The 27371-nt window shown below is 38.8% G+C and overlaps 1 protein-coding gene across 3 annotated transcripts in view; it reads left to right on the top strand.

The window, feature by feature from the left end:
• The first annotated feature begins 2849 nt into the window (after positions 1-2849).
• tenm1 (teneurin transmembrane protein 1) overlaps positions 2850-27371 on the top strand; it is a 254249-nt gene continuing 229727 nt past the window's right edge. For all 3 annotated transcript variants that reach the window (XM_077577571.1, XM_077577573.1, XM_077577570.1), the window contains exons 1-2: positions 2850-3177; positions 26904-27176. In XM_077577571.1, the coding sequence (XP_077433697.1) occupies positions 26960-27176 (217 nt within the window). In that variant the 5' untranslated portion in view covers positions 2850-3177; positions 26904-26959. The remainder of the gene's footprint in view (positions 3178-26903; positions 27177-27371) is intronic.

Genomic DNA, 27371 nt, shown 5'->3' with positions numbered 1-27371 from the left:
CAGTGTAAATATAATGATAAAAGAAAAGTTTGGCCCTCATTCTATATTGCCGAGTTACCCTTGTCAGTGTGACTTAGCAGCCTAGCAGGTCGCTAAATTAGCAAACTAACAATTTCTGTGTTTGGCACTTACTTTACAAGCAGGCCAACTCTGCGTGGCTCTTCAGCCCAAGCTGCTCCTTCAGGGCTTGGAAGCGGGTAAATGCCATGCCAATATTCATTCTTGTTTTCGACCGTGCACTATCCACTGCACGTCTTGTAGTGGAATACATCCTTTTTTTCGCCCTGTCCGCGATTTTTAGTGAGCTGAAGCCGCTCTGCTCGTATGCAACTTGCCGCCTGCCTACAGTGAAACGCCCTCCGCTCTGTGATTGGCTGGAGGGGTAAACATTGACTTTCCCCCAGAGACGTTACGTTTGACATGTCAAATCGGTAAAATTACCGAATGAACAATACTGAGCTCTCCAGAAAAAAAAAAAGAAAAAACAAAAGTTAACGTTACGTTTATGGTAAAAACCCTAACAGACATGAACAGAAGCCCAGAGGTGTTGATTGAGTCGGATTTCATCCAGAGTTTATCTAGTCTTTATTTCTGAGTGAAAATCTTCGGACCATCTCTTTAAATTCTTATAAGCAGACAGTTAGCGACAACACCAATCTGAAATAAATATAAACAGTATTCTCACTACCATACCTATCACGCACAATAGCGTTTTGAACAAAAAAAATATATCAATCACTGAGATTGATGTAGGATTTGTTAATATTCAGTGCAGAGTGAGTGACGCCCATAAAATTGATTTTTATAGTAGAATTTTCAGGTTTGGGTGAATGAATGCTATTTTCCTCGGAATAATCAACATTTAATTAGTGTTTTGCCTTCTTCTTGAATCAATACCAACAAAAAGATAGCCTGCTTATTTATAAGTAGAAAAAAAATCACTTCAACTAAAAATTTGGCCAGGGTATGAATAATTTTGGATTTAAGCTTCCACAGATGTGCCACATGGCGTAAGATGCTTACTCTGTGGTGGGGGCGTATCAGAAAGGACAGGCGTGGACAACTTCCCATCAAACTTATTCTCACTAGACTCTCTCCATCTTAGCATTCACAACAGCAACAGTAGCTTTCTCTTCGCCCTCAAATCGCTTTCATGGAGTAGCAGCTCTAAATCCACCTCTGTGCGCCACATCCCACTCAGCTGTGCTTCCGTGTCATCCAAATAGGGCAGAGATAATTGGCTCAGCAAACATGGTCTTATGGAGATGGGCCGCTCCTATCTGTTTCCACTGACATTTTTTCCCCATATGAGGAACTCCTTTATTATCTTATACAGCCCAATGCAATTTACAGTATAATTTGCTATAATACAACTGGCATTATGTCTATAAAATGTAGCAGCAGCAGGCCTTCAGAACATCCAATGTAGACCACTAATTTGACTAAAATGTCAGCATTCTTTGCTATGAAAACGAATATAAGTTGTGACCAGCTGTTGTTTTCAAACCCTATAGCCATAAAATAGAACTTTCATCACTAATTTAAATGCTTTATGGAATAATACACACCATGAGATGTTTTTTTCCTTTCATAACAAGGCCAGTCCACTTCTCTTGCCGATTTAGTGGTCCTCTTCAGTGAAACACAATGGTTGGAAGAGGAAAAAAAAAATCACAGTTAAATAACGTGACATTTTATAGCTCAGCAATGAGCTGGTTGTCAAGGAGATGCCTCAGTGAGATGTGTCGGCCGCAAGTGGTTTGGCTCTTTTAAAGGATGTTCAGCCAGCTGCTGAGGTGTAATGTTCCTGCCATTAGGACAAGCACAGAAACTCACAAGGTCTTTGGGCTTCTGATCAAAATCCTCCACCATCTTTTTCAGTCTCAGCTGCAACTGGGCCCGACAGCCACATTGACAACCCATACCCAGATGACACATATATAATGTGGCACAAAATAGCTTTTACTGTATTTTTCAACCAGAACTTGCTCTTACCTGGCCCATGTGCTCCATTTAGCGCTCTGCAAGATAGCACCAGAATGTAGCCTCAATTTTCAGAATCAGTGATGAAACTGCAGGAAAGTGCCAGAACCTATCTTGATAAAAGATGCATGCTGCTGTGGTGTGTTGGGGATATGGTGAGACAGGCTGAAAGACAGATAGATGGAAGCAGCTGTCAGAATGGTTGTTTGTAGCCCCTTGCGTGCTGGGCTTAGGGGAAATAATAAACTGCATCATTAGGACACCTGCCATTCACAAGTCGTTTGTAGAAGCCACCTTTAGCGTTAAATACCCACATGGAAGCATCACATATGGAGCACATAGGTCGAAGTCATTAAGCACTTAATTTAGCAAAGGAAAACACATCTTATGGGGCTCTCAGCTGTGTCAAGTTCAAGTTATTAACTTTGAAAAACTGCTATAATATCAAATTCGATGACATTTTGCTATGTGGAAAATACTTTTGATCACTGGAAATTGTGGCTGTGCTGCAGCATGGCCATAAATATGCTAACTAATGAGGTACTGTCTTGCTCTGTCAGATACAGGGGAGCCCATTTCTCTATAATTGACACTAATTTACCCCATAGGGCTAATTATTAGACTTGTTGGCGAGTGAAATTTGTATCCTTTTATGGGTCAAAAATGTGTCAAGAAAATATATAAAGAGCATATTTGAGGGTATCACCCCTGTGACAAGCCACCGTGCTCCATAAGTGCAACGCTGGGCTTTATTTCTGGGCGTAATAGGACACAATATGGCATCATGCTAAAGAGTAAAGCGGTCGGTGCCACACCCCCTTATTCGCGGTGCGGTGGTATGATCCACGGATGCTGTTATAGCGGCAAGAAGCCTCGGCAGCATCAGCAACACCAGCGAGTCTCGTCGGGTTCAAGTCTAGCTAATCGCAGCTTGCCGGGCTCCCTCCTGTCGCCGCGCTGCCCTGCCTGGCATTCGTATACTTCATAACAACACACTCCCTTCCTCTCTGCGGAGATCTCGTCCGAGGCAGCAGCATCAACATCCAAGTCACACCGGCAGACTCCGAGGTGTCTCGGTCACGTTTCGCAGAGGCGCAACGTCACGGGGTTCCGATTCTGCTGGGGGATTGCTCCGCATTTGGATCTTAAGCGTGGATTTGGACCGAAAAGGAATGGCTGCTACACGTCGGGAAGGTAAGAGTCCTGTTCTGGCCTTTAATGGACTCACACGCATGGCGTGTGACCGGTTGTCAGCACTGTTGCTTGGCTGGAGGCGGCTCGGCTGCTGGGACAACGTGAGTTCACAGGAAATGATCATCAGCTGTTCGTAGTCTGCGTGCTGTTAGTGTGCAGTACGTGGAGGGGACAGCGGACAGCTACATGGGCGCGTGCTAATGCTCCGAGCAGCTTTCGGTGCATATTTTGTACACACAAGAAGCACGGCTATTGAGAGAAACGCCACAAATGGTGACAATTGGTCTGCTTCCTGCTTGCGAAGTGTCACATAAGCAGCCTTGAGTTGGAGCCACTCCATCAGCATCAGCACCAAGGTAGCCTAATGATGCCAACAGGGCCACATGAGGTCCACAGGGTTTTGAGCTCACTGACTGAGACCTATCTGTTCCAGCTTGGGGAAAAAAGCACATATTTGACCGATTTTATACAATGCAGAAGTGTAATATTGTGACAAAAGGGTCATACACATTGCTAGATGGAGGTCCAGAAGGCAAAATAGAGTTAATCTTTATAAGGCTCATGTAAAATAGTAACATTCTGAATAGAGAAGGCTGTGCCAAACCCACACTAGATTTCATTATTGAGCTGCATATTTATTTTCCCCATTGGATGACTTTAAAATGAATGAGGGTGAATAATTAAGGGCAGCAAAAATACAGTTAGATAAATCATAATTACTATGAAGCTGCCATAATTCGCACCACTATGGATATGCTCGGATAGATTTAAATTATACCGTCTCTTTTCTTCACACTAAAATTGCTTCCAGTAAACCACTGAAGACAGTTTGTGCAAATATAAATAAATGAGCACATATATATCTTAATAATTGGCGAGTAAAAAAACAACTTTAATGTGGATTTGTTAATCGTGTTTTATTCAACAATGCACTAAAAACAACTAAATAGTTTTCATTTGTAAATGCAAATGTAATTAATCAGAAACTTTAATTTATTACAAATTATTATTCTTGTAGCAACCATTACAATTCAGGCAGAAAATAGTAAAATTACTGTATTTCAGATAATATTACAGTCTGTTCCACTCAGTCAAATATAAATGCGATGTGTGTGACACTGTCCTACCTGAAGCGGTTCATGGTGAGTCGAGCACAGTGCTTTATTCTTTTTTTCCATCACAGGCCTTATTGATAGTGAAATAAGACCGTCTGTCTTGGCTCTATTTTATTTTATTTTTTTATTAACAGAGCATCTGTGCATGGGGGTTAGCGACTATACACACATATACAAGCTGCAGACCCTTTCTCACACACTCCCACAGACAACCTGGAACTCACACGTGCGCGCACACACACTCACACACGCACATACATAAATAAATATACACCCACAGAGTCATAATGTGTGTTATCTACATATGGATGCTTTTTAGTTTAGGCCTTATTACCGGTGATTAAGAGCATGTCTTAAATGCCACACCCATTATGGCGGGTCTTTGAAATTAAATGTCACACGACCAATTACACACTCTGCCCATACCACCGATAAGGCATTGGCATTTCTGTCAGTTATCCAACATGGCTAATCAATCCATCCAACAGTCGGCATTTGACTTTCAATCATAACTTGAGCCAGTTGACTCCTCGGCAGCCGTTTGAGGCCAACAGTGCGGCGATACTAATGATCTCGTTCAGCTGTTGCGCTCTCATTTTTTAATTTTCACTCCTGTTGCAAGAGGGCTCACGCATATGGCGCTGTGCAAATGTGAAGAAGAATGCAAGCTCATTTCCATGTGTTACGAGTCCTATCGTAATTGTAGAGCGACAACTGCAGTGCAACTTTTAAGTTTGACCTGTCAACAATCTCTTTGTCCCATGTGGAGTACAAGTAGAAGTCATCACGTTTGGGGTACTTTCCGCGCCTGCGATCTGAGTGAAACTGCATTGTCTTTGTGTAGCGCGGCACTGTACCAAACAGGAAGGGGGTGCTGGGGGGTGTTCTTTTTTGTTATCCAACCCTGCATTATTAATAAATTTTCATTCCAGGAATGCTGTTGCCCATGGCACTATAATGCTCTCCTCTCCTGTGGAATTGCTCAGACGTTTCTCTCTGCCCCACAATGTTGCTGCCAAACGACTTTTCCTTAATAAATTTGAGGTCATGAATTAGTGAGAGGACAATGTGAGAGGCACAGGGGATGCTCATAACATAACACACATAGTACTGCTCAGAGCACTACACTCACCGCTGCACTAAGAAGCAATTTGAAGCCCAGTGTGACATCTTACCACCCACTTCTCTCTCAGCATGTCCGTCATATATGATAAGAATGTAATTGCTCGGAAAGCTAAAATGTTTGTCACTCTGGTGATCATTTTAAAGTAACAGAATCCTTGCCAGAAATGACATGACAAGATTAGTCATTAGACTTTGATGCATAAGCACACACTTTAACATCATACAACTTAAAACATTGTGAAAAGTGAAATGTATTGTTGCTCTGTCATCAATAAGAATTCTAAGACAACCCAAAAATGGCACCCTTTAAAAATGTTTTGGTGGGTTCACCTAAAAGTTGAAATTTCTTCCAACTTGGCATCAGTTTAAATCCCCATGCAATTTATAAAATATAATTAATCGTGAAGTGTTGTCAAGTAGTACTGTTCTCTGTTTCTGTGCGTACGATACAGCAAAACATTACATTGCATTCTGCCCATGATTCAATTTTTTTTGTAGAGCTGTAAAATGATTAAATTTTTAATCTGATTAATCATTTTTTAGAATTTGGATTAATCACGATTAATCTCTTAATTGAAAAGGCTTTTTTATTAACATTTTTTTGCCAGCAAAATTTGAAGAGCACCTGTTATGTGTTAATTCTTTCAACATTTAATGTTATGGGGAAATCTCAACATTTTTTGATGCACTGCACACGCTCATCCTCCTCTTTTTCTAATCAGTTAATTACTTGCATAATTAAAAATGGAGAAAAAAAAATGGCCCTAGTATTTTGACATGAACAAATATTCTGAATGTCATATACAATCATTTATTTAATGCTTTATTTTAATGTGCATAACATGTAGTTATGTTTATTGCTCAAACACAGCCTGTGCCACCTTTAACGTAAACATCCACTGTCAGCTAAAGGATCCTCTGTGGTCAAAATTAATAGTGTCATTATTCTGCATTAATACATGATTAATGCGATAATTTTTTGTGATTAAATCATTAGTTAAGGCTTTAATTTTGACAGCACAAATTTTTTGACAATATTTTAAAATCATTATATTATATTGAGAAATGTATGTTATTGGATTTACACTATATGTGAACTTACTTGTGCTTGCATCTGTATTTTTGGACCATGCTCTTTCATACAGTAAAGCATGACAATACAACAAGGTTATTTTTATGCTGAAACTAAAAGTAGAAGTAAAAGACAAAACCAAAAAAAAAGTATCAAAACAAAATTCATCGTCACTTAATGTTGTTGCAGACAAATTCACACTCATGCGCGATCAGACGCATACACATATACACACACACACACACACACACACACACACACGCTCGGGCTGAGTTGTAGCATGTATGCCGGAGGCAATCTTCTTTTAAGTATTTGGCTTTGTCTCAACTGACATCTCCAGCTCTTTATTCCCTCCTGTGTTCCTCCATTGGGCTGTGGGCAAAAGTCAGGAACTATATGTGCTTTAACAAAAGGCAAAGCGTTATATGCGAATTGTGTTGAGAAAATGCAATTGCAACTTCCTTCACACTGCTGTACCTTGGACAGCCTGCTTCTCTGGTCTAAAGACTGGAAGATCAGAGCCTCAAGAGGCTTACTGGTCAAGCCACTCCACCTTTCTTTAAAATATGAGATTAATTTGTCAAGAGGACTGTGGTGTGTGCGTCCTTTAGCATGTGAAGAGGAACGCTAAAGGAGCGTGGCTAGCTCGAGGGCTGAGACGGAAAAGCTGTCAGAACGAGGCTGCGGTCATTTCTGAGTGCTTAATTTGTCTCTTGTGGATTGTGACATATTGTGAGTTTTTCCATTTAATTGCTCCCTGAACATAATGCAAAGATTGGGTTATTCAAGGCGTAGTCTTTTGTTTTGGAGTGTAGAAGCAGTAATACATTTGTGTTTGGCAGAAATTCACGCTAACACTGCTACGCTATCATCCCCCAACACACGCACACACACAAAGAAAGCCAATGTCCACCTGCAGGGACGCATTCCTCACTGTGAAATTTTTATTAATCAAGTCAGTGGACAATTTTAGAAGAAAGAAAATCAATGCTTGTTTCTTCACAGATTTATTGCCACGTAAATTGTCCTTCACCCCGGCCTGCAAATCTTGGCATTGTTGTCAAAACAATTAAGTCAAAATCCATTATATTTGTCTTGTTGATACAAAGGACAAAATTGAGTGTGTTCCAAAGAGCCTTGACAGAGAGACCAGGAATTCACCTTCAGTTTTAATACAAATTATCGAGGAAGGAAGGCTTCAGTTCAAAACAAACTTGCACTTTAAATCTTGCTTGTTTAAAAATTAACCTTGAAAAAGAAAGTCAATTTCAAATTGAACTGAAAGAATGTTGACCATTTTTAAAAAAACAAAACAATTAAAGAACAATTAAAGATCAAATTTTGCAATGCAGTACATAATTTATTAACAACATGACTAATTTATGTGTGACTTTGTTACATGATTATGAAGTGATTTACTTGGGCAAACTACTTGCTTGTTGCTTACTTGCAACATTAAACAGTGATTGTAGATTGTACATTGCCTCCTTTAAACGAGTTCATTTATTCACTGCTGCGTGGTAAATAGCCTCATGTGTATAACGCCAGTAATATTCATGGCTTTGATTATCATGAATTATTAACTCATGGAAAAGATGAATAGCACCAAAATGGTGCCTAATGTTTCTCTGTTGGAGGCCTCGTATACAAACATAAAGTACAATCAGGTTCATTAATTTCTCGAATTGTTTGTTTTTTGTTGTTGAGCTTAATTTCAGTTTGAGTCTTGATCCATCGTGAACTGAGATGTTTTTTCAAGTATATGAAACATTGCTCAAATTGACTTCCAACTGCACAGGGAGAAGCTCTCTGTTGATTGCCAGCCCAAATGCCAAGGCAAAGTGCACAAAGAAAAGTCATTTGAGCAAATAAAGTAACCAGAATGTACTCTGAGAAAATCGTAGATGGATTGCACAATCATTTTTCATCTAACGCGAGCCTAAGCGTCTGAAATTGCACATTTTACAGCAGGCGCTGGGTGTTATTCCATGTTGTGCGCAGAAAAAAAAATTGTGGGTTTGTTCTGTTAAACGTTCCTAGTTAGCACAAAGGTTCATTTGACAATCAGCAAAATGAGAAATGTGAACATTTTGGGAGCTAAATTTGGATATTGGATAGATTGGTATTGGTTTGTGATGGAACTAGACAGGTAAATTGGATACACTTTTATTGGTTAAAGTTACAATAAGGTTGCTTATAAAGTAAAACATTTCATGAACAAACTTATCCTTGATACATGTTTCTGCTTTATCACCTACAAGAACAAGCACTTGAATGTGTCTTCCAGCCACTGGAACCGAGCTCCACTCTTTGTTCGGAGGCATTTTCCTCTTCAAGGCTGCTGCATTCTGTCTGTCCATCTAACAGTCTGTCATGGTAAAAGCTATAGAGTTCAGGGATAAGAATCTACAGAGAGCAGTAAGGCTTTTCAGATTAGGGACATGAGGAAAATCCTTCTTCTGGATCATATTTTTTCCATTTTTCAGATGGCAACACTCGCGATGTAAAGCAATGATGGAAGACTATTCCCCTGAGTATTCAGAAATTAATCTCTTTTTGCTGCTTAATACTCATAGTAGATCTCTTCAGCAACTCCTCTTCAGCTCACTTATTTCTCCATAATCAACGACTTAATTAAGGAGCTATGCAGGAAGTACTGTCTTACTTGCTAACAACTGAATCCAATTTCTGGCATTGATTTATCAATTAATTCTGCTTCTGTAATGCCACCACTTTGCTTATCTTTGAGAAGTGGAGGTTTTAGCAGCCAAATGCATTATTGAAAGAGGATTTTTAGCGAGCAGTGGCTGATGCAGAGAGCTTAGGCGCTTGTCAGTCTTGATGTAAAGCTTTATTTGCAAAACGGGTTAGTGTGAACAGCCTTTTAGGCCTGCGAGGAGGACAGTGACATGTATTTATCTTGCGAGAGAGGAGGAATATCAGTTGTGTTGAATAAGGCTTTGCCTTGTCAGGAATATTGATTAAGTGGTTTTGGGGGGGTGTTTCTTGCTCTGTGTGCGTCGTCGGTGTATTTGTGGTCGCAGTCCTTTGTGGCACAGCAAGAGAAAGTGGCACGATGCATATGTGTCGTTGCATAATCTCATCAATTTTTTTCAGCAGATGGTTTAAAGCCAGTGAGAATTTCAAAGTGGGTATCACATAGCGAACTTGGCTTTCTAGTTGGAAATAGTATGCAGTGTTTCCCACACCATGTTAATAATAATAACAATAATAATGCATTGTATTCATATAGCGCTTTTTTGGACACTCAAAGACACTTCACAGTGGTTGTATTATTCGTTGTTGTTCCTTGTTCCTAACCATAACCTTAAACTTCAAACATGTTGAAGAAAACTCAAAACACATTAACATTCATCAGTCGTTTGAGCTTTTTCTGTGTATGCTGAGATTTCCTATTGTCTACGTGGTCACTGAACGCACCTAGAGTCCATTGCAGAATGTGAGCGTGTTCTTGCTTTTCTTTTTCTTGTTACAAAACCTTGTTTCTGAAATTCAAGAACACACGTGTCTTCTTCATGCATTTAATGAAAAACATGCATACCAACGACAGCAATAAAGATGCATGCTATTAGCAGCGCTACTGCCGCGGCTCACAAATGAGAAAGAGAATTGCGTGTGCTTATGAAGACCCGATGGGACACATGCAAACCAAAATGTTTAAACTGGTTTTAAAAGCCGCTTTACGGGCTCCGGGTGGTGGAGTGGGTTCGCTTCCCTGCCCGGGAGACCATGTTTGTGTGTGTGTGCATGAGTGAGTGAATAATAGAAAGAAAAAAAGCCGTTTTACCCAGTGACTGACAGAGAAAAAATGGACCTGCGCGAATGTTGATGACGTATATAAACAAACACACATGTACATTGCTGAGAATTATCGTGCCCAGCAAACTTAATCACACTCATTTTTTATTATCATGCAATTAATTGATTTATTGCTTATCGTTATTTATGCTTATGAAGCTTAATTTCAAGAAACATTGATGTCACAAAAAAAAGCCCCATTAGACATAAAAAAAAACTGTGGCAAAACAGTATATGAGAAGACAGCTGAACTTGAGCTGAAGCCAAACTAAACCTCTCCAAATTAAATGTACATGACACATAAAACTAATTAAAGTGCCTACAACTTAACTTGTTGAGAAATACAAACACGTCAACATGCTCATTAGAGCTCGGACTCACATCCAAAAGCCGCATTTGCTGTAGGAAAAAAAAAAAGAAGCCGCATTCGCTGTTTGTTTAACATTCAAGCCGGGCTACTAATTGTACTTTTGCTGAAAAAACATGTCAAAGTGCAGCAAATAAAAAATAATATTTTGCCATAGACTCAAAAGAGAAAATGATAAATGGACTGCACTTATATAGCACTTTATCTACACCGTATCCCCAAAGCGCTTTACACTACTCATATTTACTTTTTTGAAAACATATTGGTAAAGTTTTAAATCCATCCGTGTTCTGGCTTACCAGCTAGCTAGTGCTAAGCTAACCTGAGAGGGCTTGTCTACAAGTTTGCAAACTCCATTCGTGCTAGGACGGCGTCAGAAGCCAACAGCAAAGTGACAAAAAAGACGTTGATACACTGTCTAGATGGGCTTTATACGTATACTGATTGCTTGACAGATTAATGCTCATTAGCTGGCTAAATATTCCCATAAAGGCACGAGACATTTCCAGGTGTCACATGACGAGCACGCTTCACACGATGCTGTGCACCCCCCACCTACGTATTATGTCACAGGCATTGAATTTGGCACATTTATGAGTAGTGAACCACAACTATATGGGGGATTATTCCCCTTTTTTTTTTTTAAATAATAATAAGTAAGACAAAAAAAATGCGTAACAACCAAAAACTCACGCAAGCACTAAGCGTACGCATCCTAGACACAAAAGTCGAAAATTCCATCGATCATTAAATTGACTAATCAAATGTTAAACTCATCCTTATTTGTCACCTTGTGATCATCTTAGTAACTATTGATTGTCATGATCGCAAACAGTGCTTGATAGTCTTTGCTGCTTTCCTTCTTACACTTGAGAGTTATGTATTTGCTCATAATGTCATGCTCACGTGACGACTGTGAGCAGGGTGTCATCTTGTTATTTTAGAAGATGTAAACATTTTATAGGCGATACTCTGTATGTTGTATGTTTCCAATTTCCATTACTGGAAGCACATTTATTTTCATGTGTTCAGGGATGCAAGTGGTGTGGTGTCAGGTCTTGACTTGCATGCGGCTGGTAAACTTAGCATTATCAGCAAGAGATTTCAGGCTTGATCAACTATGAAAGTGCAAGAACATGATGGGAGGGCTGAGGCCCATTGGTATCTAGCTTGTATTCATCAATTAAAAGACCATCACTTCATGCTTCACTTAGCAATGGCATCCTTCAATTCTTATAATTTTCTCTCCTTGCATAAGCATCATTTTTCTTTTCAGCATTGCAACATTTGACCCTACAAAAAGAAGCTAATTTTGCCCAGGAAATTGCAAACATGATAGGTTGTAATAAATACAATTGATACCCTAAAGAAATTGTCAAGACATTTTCCCTTTCCGACTGTCTTAGGTTGGAAATAGGTGCATCAAATGTATATAATTTGAATGTATATAAGTGATATCAATACATTTTCTTTAAATATATAAATCTGCAACTATTAGTTTATCCAAGCAATGCTGCAGCACCACTTTCACTGCAAAATGGATTGAGCTAAATGTACACATTGTGCATGAGCAATCACGTGGCATTGAAATCCTGCATTATAGTAAATTCTCACCATATATTTTGAAACTATTTGCTGGAAATTGGACACAATCACACCTTTCTTTTGATGCCAAAAGATACTGTAAAACGAACCGCACGAACATTTTTACCTGATAAAAATGCACGAAACTCCTCTCGCTGTTCACATTCAACAAGGAAACAGTGAGTAATTGTGCGAGAACATAATTAATTGCGGCATCCATTCGTATGTTAGGTTTGTTTGTTTCCCCCCGCCAACGGCGCTTATTGGTTTCGTCCTACCTAAAAAAGGTCGGCTGCAAACGTATCAGCGGAAGTGGTAGAAGATGTATTCTCCGGAGTTTGTGAACTCACAAATACCGCAAGACTTCACCTTGCTGGCAAGGTTAAATGTAAGCATGAGGGAAAAAAATGTTGGCAGTTTATTCAATTTGTGTTCAGCATAACAGCTAAATGATGCTTCACCCTGTTTGCTTTGAACTTCGGACTCCACTTTTTGACCAGAGTCTGCAGGCCTCAGAGCCCTATGGGTTTATATTCCAATAACATTTCTTTAATGCATTGTGTCATTTATAGACTAGTGCCAGGACATTAACGTTTATTCTTTAGGGTGTATATTCTCCTGTGTGTTTTAGTCAGAAATGGTGCGCTGCTGCACACTATTTTGGCTGTGCAGTTTCTACCATCGACTTAAGTGTGTCATTTAAGCACCTTCATGAAATGTACACACTATGGGTGGAGCGACCTTGAAATGAGGTTGTTCTTTGACAAATTTCACATTGCCCATATTTGGTCAGAGTCTTAAGCATCTTCTGTCTGCCGTGCTTCGGAGGCTGTACTAAGGTCTAGTGCCTTTAGAAGGTGAAACATCATATTGCACGTTTTGAGCCATTTCACTGATGATGGGTGATGAGTGTCACCGGCCGAGTTGGCTGATTCGTGCTGACGTGCGTACAGAGTGGGGTGGGGGCACACCTGGCCCATATACGCTCACTGACTGCCCTGCGGCTGTGTATGTGTCCCTATAATGACAATCATATTAACTCTTTGACTGCCAGACGTTTTCAGAAAAGGGATGCCGTGGGTGCCAGCCGATTTAAGCATTTTGACTGATCTTTCAAGGTCCACAGAAAATGATGTGTTTGGACTATGGAAACACACATACTACCAAATGATAGATGAAGATTGGACTCTCATCTTTCATCAGAAAAAAAACTTTGTTTCTACCTTATTCCGTTTTTCAGTAATCAACAATAGAAAATGGTTAATTTCACCTCTGTTTTGGAAAAAAAACGTCTTGTAACGTCTTTGGCACCCCTCCATAGGATTTTACTAAACGTTATTTAACGTTTTTGGCAGTCAAAGAGTTAAATGGTGAACAACTTTTTTCTGAACATGTGAAGAGCATTTCCACATGCTGATGGGGCTTGGAGTTGAAACAATACAGTCAAAAGTCACAAACAATACAGCCATCGTATTAATGAGCTGTGATTTATAGATTATTTTTTTAATGTATTTGATGCAAATTGCGTTGCTTGATTACATTTTCAACTCTCAATTTGCACCATCTCCTACGCAATCAGTTATGAACAAGGTTCTCTGATTGAATTGCTTAAAGTTAATGCTGAAAATCACGCTCTTTCAACGTAGCCTGTAGATGAGCCGCGCACATGTCACTTGTGAAGATCACTATAACTTCTGGATCCACGACATAAGTTGATTCACATTTAAAGTCTGACATTTTCCAAATGGATCGGTGTGGAATTCACAAGACTCAGAAATTAGCGCCACCCTCATACTTGACACCTCTTTGCTGATTGCACACGACTGTCCAGGTGACGCATAGTGGGTGTGTCACAAGCCTAGATGGGATAATTGCTGCAACTTAAAAGTGCTCAAGAAAGGCACACAATGATTTGAATGCAGCACAAACAAGATAATATGCCCCTAGCTGACTTTAGAACTAGAGCAATATGCTCTAATCTCTTTGTTGTGGTCAGAACGAGAGCTGCAGCGTTCTGAATGAGCTGCAGCTGTTTAATGGTCTTTTAAGGGATCCCAGTCAGAAAACCATTACAATAGTTAAATCTACTGGAGATATAATCATAGATGAACTGCTTGGAGCATGCTCTGGATATGTTTTTGTTGGTAGAAGGCTGTTTTAGTGGTTGATTTGATAGGACTACAAATAACTAAAGGACTGTTCCATTGCGTCCTACCCAAGTTTCCAACTTGTTCACCAGTAAATTTTGAAAGCTTTTCAAAGTCAGTGTTCAACTTTATATCATTTAGCACAATGGTTTTAAACCTAGGTTCAATCAAACCCCAGGGGTTTGGTGAGTCAGTCTCAGGCGTTTGGCGCAGGTCAAGACACACACCTGCTTGGCCATAATTAGCTGCAGGTGACCACGCTACATTGCTTTGCGTATCTTGGCTGCAGGGAATTTGGTGCGTTCTGTAGTTGACTTGTTGCTGTTGTGATGGGTCATGGTACGTTGTGTGATAAAAGTGATCGGGGAAATATGTGCAATATGAATTCGCATGTGTAACGAAATATAAGGCGTGCCACAGGGTTCAATTCTGGGACCTTTGTAATTTTCATTCTGTTTTTTTCAATAAAGAAGCATTCGGTGAATGCACAACGGAAACTGGTGCGGTTCAGTACCTCCAACCACTGATGTAGCACTTTGAGAGCTGACCTTCTAATCTAGAATGTAATAAGGTCTGAATCCTGATTTGGTCGACGAGTCCCATTTAATTTCAAGAAATTGCTGAGTTGATTCATAATTTTAATCTTTTTCTTAATGTTGAAGAAGGGGTGGTTTGTCTATCCTATGTTTGTTGTTTGTGGAAATAGGGTCTATATTGTGCCAACATGGAAGTATCCAGCATTCTTTTTTTGTGTGGCTTTATCGTAGCTAATTTCAGTGGTTTGGTAAAATCGCTTCACTGAAGTGAGCATTTGATTTAAAAATAACTGCAAAAAATGGGCACTTCACAACTATTTTTACGCATCTGAGGTGGGGAGGTACAAGTCTTGCTTGAGTATGAGTAGATTTCTCAGTGTTTCTCTTTACCATTTGGTGGCTTGTTTAGAGAGCAGGATTAGCATGTGCAAACAAGATTCACTGAAATGTGCAAAGGCCAGAGCTAACAAATAAAGCAGCTCCTTTTCACAGGGTCTCCAAAATGTTATGAAAATAAGACCTTCTCACCATTGTGAAAATGTGTCTGAAATCCTGCCGCTGTACAGCATCATTCAGAGGAGCTAATAATGTTGGCTCCACTTTGTCCTGCCTATTCTTCTCATTTATTTAGCAATGTGAAACTCCATTCCTCTGCTTCTGCTGGCCTCTTTCTCAGTCTCTACCTCTCCTATTTGATTTTGCCTGCTCCCTTCTCGTACATCAGAATTTCAAGATATTAGTTGTAGATAGAGAAGTATAAATCACGTTTCTCATGGTCTTTGCACATGACTAACTCTACCATCCTGTCTGCATCATTGTTGCTAGACCTCCTATGGACTTTCAGCCTCATTTGATTTGCAATGTAAATCTATTTAAACTTGTGTTTGTCAGACTTGATTACACCTCGAAGCAAATTTACAAAAGCAGCATGTTTGCCTTTCATTTCCCTGGATGGTCAAGAGAGGATCAAGTCTGCGAAGCATTCAATATTGTTGCAACTGTGCAGTGATTGATTGCAGAGTCCCTCATGAATTTGTCAAGAGAGAGCGTGTGTGCGCGCATGTGTGTGTATGTGCGCTTGATAAGACAAAGAAGAGTTAACACACTAGCTAAAAGTGAATGGTGGGGGGGTGGGGGGTGGGGGGTGACTGTAATGTGATGCATGCAGTCCACTTTGTGTGGTTATTTAAAATTGAGCGCAAAGGAGTTCATTACACACAGATGAATTATAGATTTAATGTAAATTAGAACTGAAATGACATTCATATACTCATACAGTTCAGGTCCATTAGTGGACTCTTGAGATGCGCTTCCAATGTGAAAACTTCATGGTTCTTTTTTCTTTTTTTTCCCTCCTGTAAATTGTAACACTAGTCTATCAATACCATAGTATTTCATTGCTAAACAAATATGACTGCTTTGCGGTTAATACAGCAGCTTGAGATTCATTAATCATTTAAGTTCATGAATAATGCATATTGTCTTGCATGGAATAAGATCACTTCCTTAGTTGCAGTGATGAAATGGAGTATAAACCATGACACTCTAGATACACATCACCTATGAGTGGGTCAAGGAAACAGTAGTGGATGAAATAGAAGCTCTTAGGTTGTGGATTATTTGATTATCCCTAAACACATGACAATACTAAAAGGGGAAGTCAATTTAAAAGAATCTTTACAAAATATGTTCTATTCAGCCCCATTAGTCTAAGCACAATATTATGATTAATATTGAGTTTTTTGGAATCTGCATTAAGCAGCAAAATCCACCCATTTTTATCAATTTCAGGGAGTGGCCATTTTCCTGCTTGTTGTAGACTGAAAATGTAATCACGGTTACTTCGGGCTCAGGTAACGACCAATCACAGCTCAGTTTGCAAACATTACATGACCAAACCAATGGCGTCATTAGGCCTATTTTAGGGGCGCTAAAGCCTCCCTGAAATGTTTTTAAGCCTCCCCGAATTATTTGGTTGTATTTTATTTATTTATTTTAATGTGTATTTATTTATTTATTCATTTATTTTTTATTTATTTTCAAAGAACTACCAAAAAGTTCAATATTAAGTGGCTACAAAATAATTAAAAATAAATTAAATGCATTGCTATTCTCTAAAATATGCTCATACATCAGTGGGTTTCCCCTTTTCTTCAGCACAGCACTTGCCATGTGTTGTTTTACTAGGGCTGGACTGGCACAAAAAAATTGGCCCTGGTATTTTGACTTGGGCGCATTAGCCCGGTCTCACAGCAAAAAGGACTGTAGAAATTTTAAGAAAAAAATATAGTAAAATAAGAAAATGATTACTTCAAATAAGCAAAATTATCTGCCAACAGAACAAGAAAAATTTGCTTAAATTTACCTGTAAGATTTTGAAAAATAAGAAAATAATACTAGGCCCATATCAACCACTACGGTCTTGAAAATAGTATTCTCAGACTCAAAACAAGTAATGTTGACTTGTTTCAAGTATTTTCTTAAATTACATGAGTATTTTTTTTAAGCTTGGATAACTTAGCCTGAGTGTCAAGCAGGGAGGCAGCAGGTCCCATTTTCTTTGTGATTACTGAGCCAGGAACTGAACCCACAACCTTCTAGTCTGAGGGTAGGCACTCTACCACTAAACCACAGAGCTGGTAATGAAAGGAAAAATTAACTTAGTAAATATAACGAATGAACCTTATTGCACGCGTCTGTTTTCATACTTGTATTTTTTTTTTCCATTTATATTATTACTTGATTATGCAAAATCTTAAAATAAGAAAACTCATGAAACGCCAGTTCAGGGCCTTTGATGTTTGTTAGTTGTCATCTTAAAATGTGGGAAATACTTATTTTAATCTTCACAGCACTTAAAACTGGCTGTTAACACTCAATGCCAAGACTGCTTGATCAAATAAGATAATTAAATAATAAGTATCTTAAAATAGGCACAATGATCTTGCCTGACAATTTAATTTCAAGTCAAAATAAAATCAAAATAAGCAAATTTAGGTAAAAATTAAGAAATTATATCTTACTTAAGACTTTAGTTTTTGCAGTGCTGGCCCAGCCCGACTCCTGCCCAACGTAGTTCTGCCACTGATGTTTACTGATGATGTTTCAGTTTGCGATCTATATTAGAACTGGATTACTGGACTAGTCTCTCTGAATTGTGGGGCAGTCTCTTGGGGTAAAACGTAGGAAAATAATCATTAAAAAGCACTGCATCAACCCAAAAAAAACCCGGCCCACCGTGCATCTGCCCATATGTCAGGTGGCTAGTCCAGTTCTGTTCAATACGTTCGACTTAATCATATTGAGAGGGTCCTTATTACAAAAAATCCACTCCATGTTTTCTTTATGACCAGTGGTACGGGCCTCCTTGAGTGTCTGGGTCGCACAAAGAGCAGACCAAAAACAGTAAAAGGTAAAGAATGTGAAGCATAGATAAGATCACTAATCAGAATGCTAGACTAGTGTGAGCTCATAAAAGGGTTCAGTTTGCTGTAAATGTTGAGTCAAATACACGTCTTATTTTTAATTTTAAAGAACCACAATCCATCCCCAGAATTTCATGTTGTATATTGAAAGCTTCATGTCGCAATTATATAAAATGTACAAATTTATGTTCACGAAAGGAAAAAAGATGTACACCAAAATTGGTCAGAATGTCTTCACAAAATGCACAAACAGCAATATAGTCAGTGAAGCACTTACAGTAGTTATATATGTGCACTCAGGGAACCATCAGTATTCCCATGCTATACATGTATAGTGAAGAGTGATTAGAGAGATGTAATAAGGTTTTGAAAAAGTATTGGAATTCACTGTAAGACAGCTAATTATTTCAACCTGCACAGACATTTCTAGGACTGCACATGTGTTTTTCTATGAATAGCAACTGCGCCACTCTGAAGTTCTTCACTTCAACCCTCTAGTCTGGTGTTGTTCTAAGGTGCCACACGCTGACTTGTCCTCCAGAAAACCCAGGCGTCTTGTTTGAAGTGAGCTTGGCTCTAGGAAACAACCTCAAGGTTTTGACATCAAAACCAAGAATCAAGCCCCCTAATGGGCACCCCACTGTGGGCTAGAATTAGAGGGAATAACCCCCACCAGCAGGCTTATGTCTCTTAATGCAGAGGCCTTGGAGGACACGATAGAGGCTGTAGAGCACATACAATAGGGGAGAGTGCAGCATAAAAGAGAATGAGGTGAGAGAGAGCATGTAACCCAGGGGTGTGCAATTAATTTTCTAAAAGGACCACATGAGAAACTAAAGATTGTCGAGGGCCACAACAAAATGCTAACCTCAACTGTGTTCCATATCAATTTAATACATTTATACAAAAAAAATTCTTGTTCGAATACGATGCTATTGTGATATAAGCATATGTATCGTGCGATACAAAAACATATACATGTATAGACGTGACCCTCTTTTGACTATGTCACTATTTCGATGTGATGAAATAGGGTTAGCTCTGTTGCTGCACTAATGTAGCTTCTGAAACGTTAATACAACACTGTTCTTTCTATTACGTCATCCTTACTCTTCAGGCGACGCACCGATTTATGCTGAATCCAACTCTTGCACTGATGTAACAGTTGGAATAAGTGTGTGTTGATTGGTCAAGCCTGGAAAGTGGCCCGCAGGAATGGCATGCTAAAAAGGTGACTGTTATGTTACGTCGGTCTCATGTGTGCTGAGTTTAATAAACGGAGTCTGTGCAGTGTGCATGTGCTACAACAGAGCATGAGTTTGTGAGATTTTCTGCACATTAATTGTTTTTATTCGATTATTAAGTTTTAAAGATCAAGAGAAGCCAAAATCTTAATCACGATAAAATTTCTATTAATCGTCCAGCCCTACTGCAATTTTTTATTTCCGGCACTGCTAGAGGATCACAAATGTAAACAACATTGTACATTAGACTACATTTCACTGTACTTCACAGTGTGCATTTCTTGAACACTGGTTGTACTACCACATATTTTGAATGGCATTTTTCCTCGGGATATTTGAGTTTTATAGTGTTTTTTCTTCAACATACTTAAAAATAATACAATTATTTGCAAGTTATTTTCAACTTGTTTTGAATTGCATTGATTAGTTAATGTTAGCTGTAATGTCTTCCATGTTTGGCTTTCATTAAGAGCAAAAGTTTAGAATGATTGGACTCGAGCTACACACTTGATTTCACAACTAGCTAGGTCTCTGTGTGATAGGCCACAACTGTACAGTATGCACTCTGCACTACTGTTGCTTCTATGCATCACAATCAGATGGATTACAGGTGCCTTTAATGCACTAAACACATGCAACGCACAAACACAGTGATAAAGGTCAGGTTTTGGTCCTGGGGTTATCAAGAGTGCAATTCTCATTATGTGTTAATGTGTGTTTACATTGACAACATAGATTCCATGTTACAAAACAAAATAAAATATTACAGCTTGGTGTTATTTGGGAGTGCAGGGGTCACCAACTGTTTAGATACTTAGAGCTAGCTATTTCTTCTGTGTTGATAAATGTAAAGGCTACCTTTTAGATACACACTTCTGAAATAAACAAATTTGCTGTAACAACATTCATAGAAAATAACCTATCATGGACTTGTCTGGTTCTCGCGGTGACCTGGTGTCTGCAAGCACTCTGTTGGTGACCCCTGTTGTTAGATAATGTATTATGATACTGTTCATCCGTGTGTACTGACATCAATACAATTTTGCAAACCTTTTTTAGTAATCCATTTAATAATGCAAAAAGAAATGAAGAGCACATTCATATTTATTTAACAAGCATATGTCATGCAGCCTAAACCTGGCTGCTACAATGCCTCACTTTGTGTCTCGCTCATGTATTTGAACAGTATTATCCGAATCAATCAATCAATCAATCAATCAATCAATCAATCAATCAATCAATCAATCAATCAATCAATCAATCAAGCAAGCAAGCAAGCAAGCAAGCAAGCAAACAAACTTTATTTATATTGCACTTTTCATGCATGAGAAATTCAGCATAAGGTGATGTAAATGATAAAACAGGAACAAAACAAAACAAATGCATACATGCACACATATGAGTGAGACATTAAATTCTAAATAATATAAAATAAAATTATTGAAACAGTAAAAGCAGTAAATGAAATATCAAGTTAAGATCAATAAATATGCTAGAAAAGGTCAATTAAAAAAACAAAAATGTCAATTTACTAAAACGTAACAGTTTAGTTGCAAGCTAGGCTAAAAAATGTGTCTTAAATTAGCTATTAAAAATTATCATAACTCTCAACTGCTCTTAGGTCTTTAGGTAGGCTCTACTAACTAAAATTCTCATCTATTTATGCATTTTATTCTAATTTTAGGGATAATTAAAAGGGACTAAGACGAAGAAGAATATATCAGTATTGCATTTGTTGTTGAAAATTTTATTGTCATGGGATAAGCCCCTTGAGATCCACAACTCGCTTACGAGGGGGTCCCACACACAAAAAATACAACAAGGCAATCATAATAACACACTAGACATAAAAGACGGGAACAAAATAAGAAAAGAAAAAAACAAAAGACAAAAGACAATATAGAACACAATACCACTTAACAGAGACAACCTTAATCTCAACACAACAATGTTCTAATTATTTCATAATAAAAAAAATGAAAAAAATAAAAATACAGCGTGACAACACATTATTGAAAACATTGACCATCTGTTTTTAAATAATTAAACACAATATTTTTTTTTAAAATATGGAGCAAAGACAACAAACAAATATTAACAGGTAAACTATTCCAATTAGATGGGGCAAGTAACTTAAAGGCTTTCTTTCCTATTTCTTTAGTGACAGAGGGGACTATGAAAAAAAAAATGCTTTGAACTTCATAATGTATAGTTGGCTGACTGTGGAACAAAATATTGTTTCAAACAATGAGGAAAATTAAAATGAATACATTTAAAAATAAACTGAAACTTAAATAAAATTGCTATGATCTAAAGAAAGCCACCATTATTTTTTACTCATCAATAAACAATGATGATTAAAAAAAGAACAACCTTAAATCAACATACATAGTTTATTATAAAACACATTAAGGGACTGTGAAACAGTTTTTGACGCGACCTGACAAACAATATCAGCATAATCAATAATGGGCAAAATAAGTTAAGCAATTAGTTTTTATTCCTAACATTAAATGTAAAACAATGCCTCAAACCAAACAAACCTCCCAAACCAAAATTCACTTTGTTTGAAATATGTTCAATATGAAAGCTAGTGTTGCGTATACCCAAACATTTAAACATGCAAACAAGCATTTAAACATTATTTGTTTACTTTTCATTCTGAATGAAGCATGTGAGGTTCCTCCTCACCTATATTGATAGAATAATGATTTGTAATACAGTACACCCAACATCTACAGTTAATGAAACTGTTGCTATGCATAATATCAGAGCAAATCCTCTTCACTCCACCATACATAAATTAAAAATGTTGCTAACACTAGGACTAGTATTAAGTTGACCTATTTTACATTTTATTATGACTTTAACAATGCAGAGGCCGGTCACAAGCCGTAGATGGGCTCGATGTACCGTGCGGACTTTGCCCAGGTCAGAAGTAAGTTTGTCTGAAAGAAAAGAGAAGAAAACAAACAAACCTGATCGAGCATGTCAATCTATGTGCTGCTTCCGTGTGCATACAACACTTGACGGCGAACAAGGCAGTTCAGAGGGTGCATGATTGCATGCCTTCATTCGTGCATGTAAGTGTGTGACAGACATGAAACAGGACAGAGGGCCTCTGCGGAGACAAACGGCAGGCAGTGCCTGAAGCAAGCTCACAGCTCACGGGTAATGTATACTCACTCCTTGCTGTACCAAAGAGAAGGTGACACCAGTCAATCGTATCCTGACAAAGCAGCAGAGATAATAGTGGGCTTTGATTTCCCACAATATGTCTTGCCAATAAAGAGGAAAGGGGCTCAGGGTTACAGTTTATTGTACAGTTCTGTGAGACAAAGATAATTATGATGCTGTGGGCCTGGTTTGCTTGGATCCCAAATTGCAGGTGCAAAATTTTCCGTTCACTCAAACAGAATACGCACATTGTTGGTGGGTTTGTCTCTCGTGATGCAGCATGATTAGCAACATGTGTAAAGAAAGGTTTGTTTTAGCTAACTTTGATGATATTCACCTAGGAAATTTTGGGAGAGCACCGCAAACATCAAGTGCAATACGATGTTTCACCATCATACTACAGCCTCTGAAACGCGTAAGAAGGGAGTTGCTTTGCTTGACGAGAAAATGTGCGGAAATCCAGATTTGGCGGTTGACGACCGCGTTTCGAGGTGGTTCCACCCAGACTGCGCTTCAGGCACAAAGGCGGATAGGAAAATGTGTGCAGCGAGAAAATTCTGCCTTTTCTGATTTAGCCTGTTTGGCTAACACATTACCAACTCAGTGGCCTTGTGGTAGAGTGTCCGCCCTGAGACTGGAAGGTTGTCGTTTCAATCCCCGTCCGGGTCATACCAAAGACTATAAAAATGGGACCCATTGCCTCCCTGCTTGACACGCAGTATAAAGGGTTGGAATTGGGGGGGTTAGATCACCATGTGATTCCCGAGCGCAATCATTGCTGCTCACCACTCCCTCAGGGGATGGGTCAAATGCGGAGAACGAATTTCACCCCCACTAGTTGGGTGTGACAATCAGTGGAATTTACCTTATTTACCTTTACATTCATTTGCATGTGCATTCAAATTTGGTCATCCATGCTAAAGTCGTTATGTGCTTTTGGGGGTACAAACAAGCGAGTGCAGAGAACATTCACCCAAAGTTACAAGATTGTCTCCAGAATGAGAAGGGTAAGCAGGAGGCCAAGAGAGCTTTTCAGGTGGAATAAAAAAACATTATTGTATTGGTAGAAAAGGTCAGCTGTAAACTTGGATGGTATCAGACTGGTGGTGATGACCCTTTGCTGCATATCTCTGAGGTATTGAGCAGGCACACTCTAATGGCTTTGATATATGGACTACAGGACTCCCTGAAGAGGTCAATACCACAGCACTTTGTCTCTATGAGGAATGACCCTCTCAAGCTCCATTTAGAAGCTTTATATCTGCCGGAAATACTTCAGGCCGGGCGTAGTACCTGAAAGCTAATCAGTGGTGACTTTGCATTAGGGACAAGGGGTGCCAGTCATCACCACATCCAGGCACTTTGTCAGAAAGTTTTCTTTTAGAGTAGGGATTACATTGAAAATGCAATATTGATTCATTCGTAAATAAATACATCAATACTTATAGAGACTTTTGAGGAATAATTTATTTGGTAGTGTGCATGGGGCATGCTGCCATTTTGTCACGAGACTATGGCTACGTTGACACTGCAGGGCGTGATGCCCAATTTGGAATTTTTGTTTAATCCGATCTTTTTATGTACTGTTCACATTACAAAAAACAAATGCGACATCTAATGTGACCGCAACGCGCCCGTGATGCGACTTTTATGCGCAAAGAGCACACCTCGAGTGAAGTACACCCAAAACAACATCACGTTGTAGTGTTCATGGAATTAACAGACTCGCAATGCTTTACCGCCGAGGCAAGCGACCTTTATCAGTGCCATACGCAAATTTAGCTGTGCCAACGCGCGTTACTGATTGGTGGGCTGGTGGACTCCTTTCGCGGACGTGTTAGAAGTTTATGTTTCTTGCCTGCATAAATTATGCAAATCAAGATGTACACCCGCTCCCAATTGGTGGACTGTTTTCACGCTCGCTCATGTTTGGCTGCTGTCCTCGGCTTCCTCGAGCGTCAGTGTTTACAATCAGAGTAGAAACTCGTCAAACTAATTTTTTCCCATCTCCTAACGCCAGAGTAGCGAGGTTGGAAGAAGTAGAAATATTTGGGGGAAATGAGGGAAGACCCCTCGATATCTTCATTTTATTGAAGATGACGTTGCGTTGCGTTGTGTGATGAATCATCTGCAGGGCTAAATTTCCACGGTCGCCACAAATGCCAACTTCATGCTTCATGTTTCAAGTGTGATTAAATCAACACTGTTATTCAAAACAGCTTTAAATATTCACAGACGTGTCAGTCGTCTCCCTTCCAAGCACTCGCTACCGCCCGCGCAGAGCGCATATCAGGCTTTTGATGACGTATGAATCGGATGCGTGCGGATGAGCGTTCACAGTGCAGATGCATCGCATACATATCCCATTTATATCCACATACGAAAGAGGCCCGGGTCGGGTGTGAAAACATCGGAATTGTACCGTTCACACTGCATGAAAAAAACATACTGAATTGAGCTGCAGTGTGAACGCAGAGACAGGTATGATAGAGCAATAAGAACTCTAAGTAGACAGTATTAATATTATTATTAATAATAATAATAATAATAATAATAATTTGGGCAATTAATTGATGAAGGATCCTATTTCAAATTAACAGTGCAGAAAATCCACAAACATAAATTAATTATAATTAAATTACTAGTTGGGATGTTCAATATCACTTTCAGACTGATAACAATACTAGTACCCAACTTTTGAGGAATCAACAATACAGATACCAAGTACTGATATCACAAGCACCTTTGATACACAAAAGCTCCCTGTAAAAAAATGACAGATACTTTTAAAGAATGACCTATATATTCTATTATAGCATTTTTCCTTCATAATGCATGAAATTCATGCCAATTTTCTATTGTTCTAATTTTTAGTTTGTGATTGTAAAACAGTCGCCATCACTAGTACCAAATACCTTGAATGAAGTAAAGCCTGGTATCGGCTCGATACTGACACCTGGTATCGATACTCACCCATCTCTAGTTTAGTTACTCAATTTGTAAAATGTCAGAAAATACACAAAAATGTTGATCATTGCTTTCCAAAGTAAAGGAAGATGATTTGTAAAATGTTTTTATTTTGATTCAGTACAAAGATAATCTGCTTTCAAGTAGGACTACATACATCTCAAAATACTGTTGAAAAGCTGAAATTCCAAGGATTTGGACTATTTATTTTATTCATTACAAGCCATCTAAATAATTCATCGATTAAAAAAAAAAATCATTGATTCTTTTGATAATTGATTAGTTTTGATTAATCAATTAATTGTTGCACCTATATAATATATAATTCTCTTCTAATCTTTTTTATAAGGCCTAATGAATCATTTTTGTTGTTTGTAAAGTTCATAACATTGCTATATTTAAAAATACGCTACAGAGTGTTCTGGTTTGTAGCATACATCCCGTCACATTTTTTTTCATAACATGCCACTGAAACTGATGATAATGAATGAAGTAATATCTGATTACATGTTCTACATTGCGAATCATTGTCCCGATCATTTAAATCATTAGTTTTGGCGTTAAAAGCACATTGCAGAAGAGTTCAATATCGTGGGAAGAGGAACAAGACTAATTGAACGGAGCTGAAAGAAGTCACTTAAGATGACTCAAATTAGAAGGGCAATGACTCTGTGGTTTGTAAGTGTTTCATCATTATGTAATGAAATGGTGACTGAGTCACTGTGTTTATTAATAAAAGCAACACATTTTTGATTAATCGGAAACCTGTCCAGAGTTGTCTGTAGGAGATTAATAGCGAAATCGCAGCACGTGAAGGAAAACCATCGGCCCTTATTCAGGCCAACTGCAGTCCATTCTAAGTATATTGATTTGGAGCTAACCTTTGGTGTGAAATATCAAAGAGGCCAAATACTGTTTATGAATGTCTAGTGTAATAGGAATGAGCAGATGCTGCAGTACTGTTCCACTGTGTTCAATAACACACTTCTTGTGCTATTTTTCTTCTACCTTGCCCATTCAATCCCTTGCTTCCTTTCATTTCCCTGCACCGGTTCATCACTTTTCCCCTCCATTGTCCTCGCCATTCTTTCACCTTTACCCACCCCAACCCCTACCCTATTCCCCCCCTCCCACCTTCACTTTTCCAGACTCCGTATTCTGCATTGTGGCTGTGCTGAGTGATTAAGTGGATGCCCTTCAAGCCATGGAGGAGATGGACAGTAAACCCTACCAGCCGCTGTCTAAGGGCCGCCATGAAATGGAGATGTCCTATACCAGTTCGTCTGATGAGAGCGAGGACGGTCACGCTCACCACCGCTCTTACACCTCACGTGAAACCCTGCCTGACTACACACACGAGCTACGCCTCACGCTTGGCTCGCACCGTGAAAGACAGAACAACTACAGCCAAGCTCAGCCAGGTATCCCATATGCTCAAGGCATGAATTTATTTATGGAAAACTGCCCAAATTAAAAAGAAATAAATACATAAATAAATATGGATATAAAATTTAATTAAAAAATTAAATACAAAAAATTAAATAAAATACAGTGTTGCGTCGTTTTCAGCTGGGGTTAGGTTCCAAAAAATACTTGCAATAAATGAAATAGTAAGC

Source organism: Vanacampus margaritifer, chromosome 10 (assembly GCF_051991255.1).
Source record: "Vanacampus margaritifer isolate UIUO_Vmar chromosome 10, RoL_Vmar_1.0, whole genome shotgun sequence".
Classification (NCBI taxonomy): Eukaryota; Metazoa; Chordata; class Actinopteri; order Syngnathiformes; family Syngnathidae; genus Vanacampus; species Vanacampus margaritifer.
Note: the sequence above shows the minus strand (reverse complement) of the source record. Positions and strands in the feature narration are given on the sequence as shown.